General features: G+C 34.3%; 1 protein-coding gene across 1 annotated transcript; it reads left to right on the top strand.

The window, feature by feature from the left end:
* The first annotated feature begins 9,415 nt into the window (after positions 1–9,415).
* LOC132697600 (uncharacterized protein K02A2.6-like) lies at positions 9,416–11,250 on the top strand. Its single transcript, XM_060663155.1, has 3 exons — positions 9,416–9,457; positions 9,796–9,970; positions 10,466–11,250. Exons 1-3 carry the CDS (start codon positions 9,416–9,418, stop codon positions 11,248–11,250), a joined length of 1,002 nt encoding a protein of 333 aa, XP_060519138.1.
* Positions 11,251–11,479: the final 229 nt, after the last annotated feature.

Genomic DNA, 11,479 nt, shown 5'->3' with positions numbered 1-11,479 from the left:
GTTACTAACCCCGTAACGTATTTGCTTCAAGATATGCAGGGTAAACCCATAATGGGCGGATTTTATGAAGAAGAATTGCCGAAGACAGTTAATCCGGACTTATATCTCGTCGAAAAGGTGTTGCGCAGACGAGGCAATATGGTTCTCGTGCGCTGGTTGGGATTGGATAAGTCGCACGATTCGTGGGTAGACAACGTAGACGTCTTGAAATAAATTTAGTCTCGATTTAGAAGTTCTGACATAAATACGTGTATGTGATGTACACATTGTATAATTTATTGGAAAATTTCGAGTTGCAATTTCCTTCATCAGAAGTGCTTCCGTCTAGCTTCGTTCCTGTAGAGCAACAAACCAAAAAATTTGACACAAAACGAAAACAAAGTGCGTCGGTCGTATCCCGCAAGAAGAAGAAGAAAACTACCACAAGTGAAGCGTTTGCAGCTCCAACGTCATCCGCTGATTGGCTCGAAGTGTTTACGGACGGTAGAGAAAAAAGTGTCATTTGTGAGGCATTCAATTTAAAAAGAAACTTGACGTCTCAGTTGGCCGGATTAGAGTGCAATATCAACGAAATTGAAACACAAATTGCGCTTTTTAATACAGACTTGCAAGTGGCGCGGCTGCAAGCGCAAGAGTGCAAAAGAAAACTAGAACAATTTAATAATTTAGCATTTAACGAAATTGTAAAATAGTAATAATGTATATAATAAATAAATTATACAATTACAAACTTCTGTGTAATTATTATGCGGTGTTGTGGTGGTGGTAAAAAAGAAAATAGCGTCTAAATATATACATGTTTATTCTTGTTGCAATACAATGGAATACAATCAATACATAAAAACCTTATCAACAGTTATATATTTTATAATAAAACCACAGTATTAATAGTTCAATGTGCTATCAGAAAAGGGTAACTTTTTTCCATATTTCCCCTCATCGTGAAGCATTAAATTACATACATCTTCAGTTTCTACAGTGAACAAAACTTCTTCAAAGCAGCTTTGACACCAAAATTGTTTATCGTGATATACATCATTCAAATTATTTATGTCCAGCTGTAAATGATAGTGATCCAATAAAAGTCTAAAATTTTTCTTTTTAAATTTTTTAACTAGTTGAAATATAAAGTGACAAGATTTACAATCTAAAATTTCCGAATATTTTATCCTGTAATAACTGACCCATAAACAGTAAGCGGATTCTCCGTCAAAATCAATGGTTGGAGTTGCCAAAATGCTATTTCTGTAAGACGATCCAAATCTCTTATTCAACAGAATGAATTCTAAATTTAATAAAGAATAGCCATCAGACTGGAGCGCTAGTTGTTTAAGATACCTCCATCTATATTTCGAATGATATTTAAATATTAGTATCGTTAGTTTCCAAGGCAAAGGTGACTCAAGCAAAAAATCAGCACTACACCTAATATTTTCGCAAATTGTTATAATACAAAGGCTTTCTAATGTAAATTGTTTGACCATAATCTGTAACAAAAATATATTAAATAATTACGGCACTTTATAATGTCCCCACGGAAGCGTTTCATATGAATTCGGCAAAAGATAACGTTTATCGTCTAAAGGACTCAAGGCAACTTTTGTTTGTTCGATGCTAAATACATTATGAGTGTATGAACGAATGGTTGGTTGAGTGGCGTACTTTTCCCTAAAATTTGTTAAGCATTCTACGTAGTCATCAAATGAAATTTTATTTTTTACAATATTGTACTGAATACCCTTTGATTTTTTAACTACCGAACCCGTTAAAATTTTGAAAGTATACATTTTCGACCTTAACCCCGCATAATGACTAATGATGGTGACATTGGTCTCATCCTTCATCAACCGCAAAACCTTTTTGTTGATTTGCGGTATATTATAGGGATTGTCATTAGGATAATCAGACGTGTCAAATTTTGTTAAATCGGCCCTAATAACGCTTTCATATGCGTCATAACATTTGATATTATAAATGAAACTGTCCGTATCCATGTATTGAATTTTACATTTTTCGGGACCCAAATTTGGAAGCATGTAATTATAATGAAACTCGTACATGGTCGTTTTCGACAAATCCAATATAGACATTCCAATATAAAGTGGTTTATTAAAGCAAAGTTCCGATTTTTTTAATTCTATAAGCAACAAATTGTTATCAAGTATGGTTCTACTGTGAAATCTAGGACTAGAAATTAAATTTTTCGCACCGTAGCGACCATCCCACGCTTTAACAAATTTAACAATACGATGCTTGCGAATGTTTTCCATTGTTTTACCGTAAGCGACATTATTAAACAATTTGTATAAATTAATACCAAATTTTGTCTTTGCTTGGGTTCTTAATTTATTATTATGATCGATATAACATTTCAACCAACGAGATTGGTTAAATTTTAATATTTTGTGAATTTTCTTTAGTACGAGACCGTTTTTGAGAGCCTGTTTTAAATTGCGATAGTGTATGACGTATTTTTCTTTATTATACAAAGTAGTCATTACTTTTGGTAACTTTGAATTGGGGGGCACTCGATGTTCGGCACAAAATGGAAAATCTCTATGTGTGTCATGTAATTTCTGCGGGTATTCCAGGTCTACCTCTAGGATATATCCTTGGGAAGATTCATCTGGAATGTTCATGACATTAAATGAATCAATCTCTTGATGAGACATCCAGTCGAATCCTCCGTAAGGAAGAGGCTCGCACATGGCCTTGCCATAGAGGTTATTGACGTCAAAGTACATGATATAGGAATCATCCCTGGATGAATCGTAGTTGGGCATATATTTATTGTTGGCCTCCGCGAATCTACCAACACACACCGAAATTCCACCTCGTATAGCCCGCTCGATAAACATAATTTGGTCAATGTCGCGCAAAAGTTCGAAACGACATTTTGTGAATCTAAGCATGCAATCCCATGTATACCCGGGCATACTGAAATACCACGCCGGATCCAAAACGTGTGTTGCCATACAAGTTTTTCGAAAATTTTCGAATATATCTGCCAGAAGAATAACGTCAGTTTTTAAATACAAATCTGAATACTCGCCTAAATTTTTTATTTCAAACGACTGCCAAACACTTTGTGCGTGGGAATATTTTTCTTCACTAATATTGCTTTCACTTAATTTATTATAGAATTCTTCAATCGGGGGTAAAGTTGTTTCATTTAATTTGTCTATATGGTCAATGTAATCGTAACAAAAAATACCTTTTTGCGACAGTAAATTTAATTTTGATTCGTCGAGATCGGAAAATTCTTTTCTTAAAATATATAGTTCATTTTTATCCATACTGGAAACTAAATTATCCAGAGATGCTCCCAAAAATTTAAACGAATCTATAAATCTAAATTTTATGTTATAATCAGGTTCGAAATATGTAAAAGAGATATATTTTTCCTTATTAACCGGAACTATTGATACAGAGCTTTTTTTTGCTAAAACCGGAAGCAGGAAGTGGCTATCGTATCCAGAAAGGTTCTGGAATACTACGGGCACTACAAATATTTTTTTTAAATTTAAATTACAAGCCTGATGGGCAAAACCTCTAAATTTACCAGAAAAATGATCATGGCCACGAACAATAACATCTTCTTTTAAAAAAGGTTTTTCACAAATATGACAATGGTTCGACCTTTGATCTAGACTAATTTCATTATCCATTGGTATAATATCCTTAAATTTTGAACGAACAAATTTTGATAAATTAGATATTTCCTCCACGAACCAATCAATACAATCTAGACCACGATAACTTTTGAAAAATGATATTAAATCATCATAAGAACATTTAAGGAAATATGCAGCACTGTAAGCTTCGTGCTTTTGGTATTTCGAGGTTTTATCTGAAATTTTCAAATTTACTTTTGTCAATTGACTCTCAAAATCGGCGTAAATTACAAACGGAGTCCTTTGTTCATATATATGGTTTCGAAATTCAACATAATCATATTTGGGAAAAGACACTTTATACTCATTGAAACTGGAACACATTGTTTCGTGGTCATGTAGACGAGTTTCGTTATTGAAATAATTCAAACACCTATCGCAAATGTATTTCTTGTGATTATATTTACTGAGCTATGAGGAAACTAATCGAGACAAATTTTTAATGTAACAATAGTGATATTTTATTTCTTCATGATCATTATCTTGATGATCAGGATCAAAATCATTAACTTTTGGATAATATTTATTTTGTATTAAGAACAAATTTGAATGTTTTTCGCGTTTTTCTTTTGTTAATCGTGCAGGTAACACGGAATAAAAACTAGTTTTTTCATTTTTATTAAACTCTAAGATATAAACATTGATGGAAATATCATTGTCTTTTTCAAATTTGCTTATTTTATTCATTTCCATAGGTGTTTGTAAATTTTCAGTTTTCAAAACACTTTTGTAGTATGGATATGAAGAGGGTAAATAATGACGAAAACGTGCTGGAAAGAGTCCGCATACAACTGACCAATAAAAACACGCTTGATCGTCATTTCTAATGTTAATACAAGCCCTTTTATTCGCAATTTCTTTAGGCAACTCAACGAAGGATGATCCGTTACCCATTTCAAATTTATTAATGTTAATCTCTAAATAAATAATATTATTTAAAGCCCACTCGGAAGTCGTTCCCGTGTGAAAGTATGTTGACCCTGAGACTCCTACCTGCACGGTTGTCTGACTTTTAATTCAACCATGGAAGTGAGTGCATGTGTATAAATACGTTGCATGTGTATTATAGACTATATTCAGTGCAATGAATACACAAGTGCGATGTCCATTTCCCTACGACCCTACAACAGGTAAGTTTTATATTTTAATTACCTTTATACAGTGCGCGTCTTTTCTTGTGGGTTTCAGTTTGGGTTATCACTTTTTTGGTTAGTTTCTACCTGTTTTTAAAATATGATACTCATCTTTTTTACGTTGCATAATAACTGAATTAAATTGAGTGTTTTTAATATCTTTTAAAAAATAAACAATTTTTAAATTTATTTGATGACCCCACTTACTGAAAGTTTTGTTTCAAAAATGTGCGTTTTATGGGGAAAACGCGAAATATATACTTATTTTTGTTTTATTTTTTGTACTAAAGAATTGCAGTTTGCCCTTTTGACAATAATAATCGAATTAAATTGAGTGTTTTTAATATCTTTTAAATGACAGTGAATAGAAAAGGGAATTTTGGCTTTTAAAAAATAAACAATTTTTAAAATTATTTGATGACCCCACTTACTGAAAGTTTTGTTTCAAAAATGTGCGTTTTATGGGGAAAACGCGAAATATATACATCTTTTTGTTTATTTTTTGTACTAAAAAATTGCAGTTTGCCCTTTTGGCAATAATACACTTTTTTAATATCATTTAAATGACAGTGAATTGAAACGTGAATTTTGGTATGCGCGTATAACTTAAAAAACAATTTTTAAAATTATTTGGTAACCCCCCTTTTTGGAAGTTTTGCTTAAAAAATGTGTGTTTTATAGGAAACGCTACATATCATACTTTGTTTTGTTCTAGAAAAAATCGCAGTTTGTCCGTATGACAAGTCGCATATTATGTTGGCGCATCGCTTAGGGCGTCACATATTCAAATCACACAAAGAGTACCGGGGGTTAGAATTCCCGGTACGACATACAAGGACAAGGGAACATCACCAGCAGCAGGAGCAACCCGGTGGATCAAAAGAAAGAAAGGAGCAGTAGGAGTACCCGGGTGGGTGGTCGACGGAGTGGGACGGCGAGGAGTGCACTTCGTATTTAGATTTCCTCCGGGAACGGGAAGAAGAACAACTCAAGGAACAGGAACAATGGGATGGTCGACGCAATCGACACAAAAAGAAGAAGAAACTCCTCGCCAGACCAATTTTATAAATAAAATAAAATATATTAAAATTCAAGTTTATTTAATTATCCTCCCGATCCACCGCGTCACCGCGCCGCAGGGTGACCGCCCTCTACCGGGGGGGACCTACGACAGTCGGAGCGCGCGACATCTAGCGGCGACGGGCGGAACCGGGGCAAAACAGGACGCTACACAAGCTGGGTGGGGGGCGGAGCGCACTCTGGTAGCCAGGGGGGACACTAGGACGCCACGCGCGGGGGGATCCCGCTGCGGGGGGGTTACGAAATTGAGGATATAAATAAAAAATAACTATTTTCAGCATTTTTAATTTTTTAATACTTTTCGAGAAAATCAATTATTATTATATTATCAGTTATAATTTACATAATGTATACGTACATATAACTCTTCACAAAAAGTTTTCTTGGGTTTCGTGTCCACTACCTTTATTTTATTATCAGGAACTAGCAAGCTGCGGGTTTGTTGTGAAGTAGTAATATTTTCAGAATTTATCGATTGTGATGATATTGAAGATTCGATAAGATCTTTTAAGACGAAGTCTAAATCTTTAGAATCATCACTTTTAATATCGACAGATGACGTAAAACTATAAATTTTTTGCCGCAAGAGCTTTTCCCTTTTTTTCATTTTTGGTGCACTTTCTGTTACTTAATTCGAGGCTCGATGTAACCAGTTTAATTGAGGAAATGACCTACAGTAAAAAAAAATATATAGAGTGCATCAGTTTTTCAACAAATTTCACTTACTTTTATTCTTTTAGGTGGAAGTTCTGCGCAGTGCTCCACGTCATCTTCAAAATTATTTTTTGCAATTGGTTGTTCTGAATTAAAATATTGGGTTCCACAAGAATTAATCGGTAAAGGTTGTAATACTGTAAGTTTATATTCTTCAGTGCTTCTGTCAATGTTATAATAGTCGGACACAAAACCATTATCCACTGTTTGCATTAAAAAAGCATTCTGCAAACGCAACAATATCACAAAATGATTAACAAAATTAGAAATGCTTCAACACATTTGAAAATGTTTACTTACTTCTATATTTTGATTTGGAGATGGTAAGCAAGGCTTCTTAAGTGAATTAAATTCTGTATTAATCTTCGGTATGGCATCTGTGGTAACATTATCGGTATTTTGGAAAAATTGTCTATCATTTTTAGGATTGTACGAGCAAGTTTCTGTGTTGGCTTGTCTTGTCATATCATCCTGCTTTTCACTTGCAAAATTGTCTTTATTTGGGAAAGGTTTTAATACTGTATCTTTTTCGTCTACTGTTTGATAGAACTCAGGTAAAGAGCATTGGTCAAAGTCACACTTTTTAACCCACTCCTGAAACGACATCATGTTTTGCATGTTTTTTTCTTATTTATTTGAACTAAAAAATTAATCGATTTAACTTACAAGAGCCTTTTCGTTGTGGTTCCATTCTGGTATAGTGCTAGGGTCAGGCAAAATTTTTGAAGCTTCTAAAATACACATACACAATGTAAAAATAATATTTTCAATTTTGAAACTTAGTCCATTAGGATTTAAAGAATATCAGGAATTGAGTTTTTATTTTACTGCTTTAATGCGTCTCAAAATTGAACTTGAACAATTATTGCTTCGAAAAACTAAGGTAAAAAATAAATTAGTCACACCTAACCACTAATTAACTTTAGAACACTGCACTGCTCATACTTATTTAAATATGGCGATATTCAATTCCAAGAACCCCAAACCTAGAAACTAAATCATCACAAGCTTACTCACATAATACTTGCTTAAATTATTTATACAATAAACAACACACGGGGTGTTTATTATGTAGGTAATTTAAAGGTCTGACAGTTCAGTCTAATATTTTTTTATTGTAAAATTTATGAGTAAGATCACTTCAAGTGGACCCCCCATTTACCATTTGATCATAAAAATTCAATCTATTTATATTTTTTATAAGTACTTATGATTGAAAATTGATCCCAAAAACGATTTTTTAAAATTTTGATTTCAACATTTCTTTTTATATTGAAAATTTGAAGTACTTTTAATTAAAAAATGGATTAAAAATCCATGGCCTGTCTATACTTTAAGAATATATTAACGACTTAAAATTATTTGTTTATTTTCGTATTGTTAATTAACTTTTAAGTTAACAAATGAAAATTTAACTGATTCCTTGGTATAAGAAATATTTTTTTTTATCGGTCACATGCTTTATCCATTTCTGTTTAAGATTCCGGAAGAAAATATCACTGCGCGTCATTGGTTTAAACAAAATGAATTTATTTATGACAAAGCGCCGGACGCCGAGCGCCGTGGAAGCCCCGCGCTGCCGAGTGTTTCGAACTGCGTTGAAGGTTTTATCCGTGATAATTTTAAATAACAATACAAAATATTGTAAAACAAATTTTATTATTATTTATGTTATTTTATTATAATTATTATTAATAAATTTTTTTAACACTATTATAAAGAATACGATCATAACATACTGAATAGCTAAAATAATTAAAATGTAAATTTGTCGTCAGTTATTTTTATTTTTGTTTTAAACTTTCTTAATAAATACTTTTTCATCCTCGGAAACGTGCCTGCATTCTAGTGAAAAATTTTTCAATGGTTTGTAATAATGAAATTGGCGAATATTTTTTATTGTACTTAAACGTTCGAATCGTGGTTTGGTTTTTTTTTTTTCATATAGCTCATGATCTTCAATAGTACAGAAAGCAAAATTAATATATTTAAAAGAACTTTGGGCCCACTGAAAAAAGGAAAGTGGGGTTGTTATGTGGTTGTTTTTATCACGTTGGAGACTAGCATGATAAGCTTGTCTTTTTACATTAACTGCTAAGCCATCACACTCTCCTTTTTGTTATTTACTCTGGATACGCGGAAAACAAATGACAATCGTAACTGTTCTATATGCGAGTTTTTTTATATCGCAGTTTAGATTTTAGGTTAGTTTAGGTTTTTTTGTAAACCGTGATGCGGTACGCTTTCCTAGGGCGATCCACGGCAGTTACTTGCCGGGCCGCGTATTGTACGGAGTCGTGAGTAAACGGCTGCATTGTCGTGGTCGAGTTTCATTTCACGTTAAATGAATACATAACAGTGGCGCAGTCAGCACTCGAACCAAAATATTATTTAAAATGTCGACTTTTCTCGGGAACCTCGGTTCATTTGACTCGGAAAAATCAGATTATGCAATTTTTTCCGAGACTTCAACAGTTTTTCGCCGCGAATGAGATAATGAATTAGGATAAAAAACGGGCAACACTTCTAAACACATTAAACGAAGAATGTTACGTTTTGTTACGAAATTTGTGCGTGCCGAAAACGCCGCCGGAGCTGAAGTTTGAAGAGTTAGACAAGTTGTTATTAAAACATTTTTCTCCCGTGCGTTCGTATTTTTTGGAAAGATTAAAATTTTACACAGCAAAAAAGGAGCCAAGTGAAAAAGTGTGTGTTGGGCGGCTCGCGTAAAAAATTTAGCAAGTTTTTGTGGGTTTGATGCCTCTATCACTCTCGACCAATTAATGAGGGAAATATTCACGGTTGGCTTCAATGATGTGCGTTTTAGTGACCGCTTATTTGAGGAAAATCCTCGAGGTAGCAAGTGCACCTTCCAGTTTATGGAAAAAATCGCATTGTCAAAGGAATCTGCATTTTTTGACCACGAAAAACGCGCGTCGAAAGATACATCCACACAAATCAAGAGAGAACCAGAAGAGCTATTTTATAACAATCAAAAACCAGGTATTTTTCGTCGGAGCAGGGGTAAGTCAAATTCAAGGACCCCCCAAAAGGAACTAAAATCGAAAACATCAAGTTTCCATTCTTGTTCAGTTTGTGGCCGTTCCAACCACAAATCATCCGAGTGTGCCTACCGCAATTGTTTTTGTGATAAATGCGGAGTAAAAGGACATTTAGCACCCTTGTGTAAGCAGAATAACGTGGATCAAAATTTTCTAAAAGAAAACGCGCTCGAAGGTTTGGACGATAGCGACGATCCGTGCTTCATTATCAGTGATAAACCCTTGCAAGGTCTAACGAACATCACCCAGGCGTCCGTACAAAATATGTTTCATAAGAAAACAGAAAATGTCCATAGCAGTTCAATAAGTAACGAAAAACCCATTTTAATTAAATTAGAGATAGATAAAATGCAATTTAATTTTGAAGTGGACTCCGGTTTCGCCCACGCGGCAATTTCGGAAAAAATGTATAACAAACATTTTCAAAAATATCCGTTAATCAGTAATGATTTGCGTTTGAAAGATTATGTCGGTGTATCTTTTCAACCTTTGGGTTTTGTAAACTTAAAAATAACATATGATTGTCAAAATTACAACCTAAAAACATATGTAATTAAGAACGGCGGGCCACCCTTATTAGGTCGCAATGGTCTGAAAATGCTAAATATCGGACTTTGTAAATCAGTCGATAGCAATACCAGTTTATTATATGTAAATTCGGACGCCAAGTTGCAAAATTTATTAAACAAATTCAAACCAATATTCCGCAGTACGCTAGGTACATTCAATAAGTTCAAGGTCACGCTAAAATTAAAAGAAAACGCCACCCCAAAATTTTTTAAGCCTCGGCCGGTTCCAATAGCATTAAAACCGAAAATTGAGCAAGAACTGGACCGGCTAGTCAAAAACAAGGTGCTAGTGCCCACTGAATTTTCAAAGTGGGCAACACCTATCGTCCCAATATTAAAAAAAAACGGCGGTATAAGGATCTGCGGCGATTTTAAGGTGACCTTGAATTCCCAATTGGAATTTCAACAGTTTCCTCTTCCAAGAATTGAATACTTATTTAGCCAACTAGAGGGGGGAATGAAATTTTCAAAAATCGACCTTTCAGAAGCGTATCAGCAAATTTTGCTCGACGATCAGTCCAAAGAGTTGGTTACCATCTCCACACATAAGGGGTTGTTTTCTTATCAAAGATTGCCTTTCGGCATACACTGCGCGCCCTCCATCTTCCAAATAATCATGGAACAATTATTTAATATTCCTGGCGTTATATCATTCCTAGATGACATTCTGGTGACAGGGAGAAACGATCTTGAGCATTTGGAACGATTACAACAAGTCTTTCAAAAATTATCGGAATGTGGCTTCCAATTAAAAAAAGAAAAATGTAGTTTCATGCAAGAATCCTTGACTTACATGGGTCATTTAATTGATAGGTTCGGCTTGCACAAAACCGATGAGAGGGTCGAAGCAGTGGTCAAAACCAGGGTACCTTCCAACATCACAGAACTTAAGTCATTTCTCGGGGGCGTCAATTATTATGTTAAATTCTTACCGAACGCGTCGTCCATCCTTTATCCTTTATACAGTTCATTAAAAAAAAAACATCCCTTGGGAATGGACACCGGCTTGCCAAAATAGCTTCGATAAAATCAAGGATATGTTAGTATCTCCATCTGTGCTGGCCCATTTTGACCCAAAATTACCAATCAAATTATTGGTAGATGCCAGCAGTATAGGTCTAGGGGCAATAATTAATCCTACCGACACAGACGGAACTGAGCGACCCATCGCGTTCGCTTCAAGGTTGCTAAATAAAAACGAACTATTCCCAATTCGAAAAAGAGGCTCTAGCAATAATATTCGGGGT

The sequence above is a fragment of the Cylas formicarius genome, unplaced genomic scaffold (genome assembly GCF_029955315.1).
Source record: "Cylas formicarius isolate icCylForm1 unplaced genomic scaffold, icCylForm1.1 PGA_scaffold_25__1_contigs__length_1324815, whole genome shotgun sequence".
Classification (NCBI taxonomy): Eukaryota; Metazoa; Arthropoda; class Insecta; order Coleoptera; family Brentidae; genus Cylas; species Cylas formicarius.
This window is presented reverse-complemented; position numbering and strand designations above follow the sequence as displayed.

Bases quoted from the DNA above. Each gene is read 5' to 3' on its own strand.
- LOC132697600 (XM_060663155.1), top strand. From the start codon at position 9,416: ATGTGCGTTTTAGTGACCGCTTATTTGAGGAAAATCCTCGAG. The intron at 9,458-9,795 runs GTAGCAAGTGCA...TTGTGTAAGCAG, and splicing joins ATTTGAGGAAAATCCTCGAG to AATAACGTGGATCAAAATTT. The intron at 9,971-10,465 runs GTAACGAAAAAC...CGGTTCCAATAG, and splicing joins TGTCCATAGCAGTTCAATAA to CATTAAAACCGAAAATTGAG.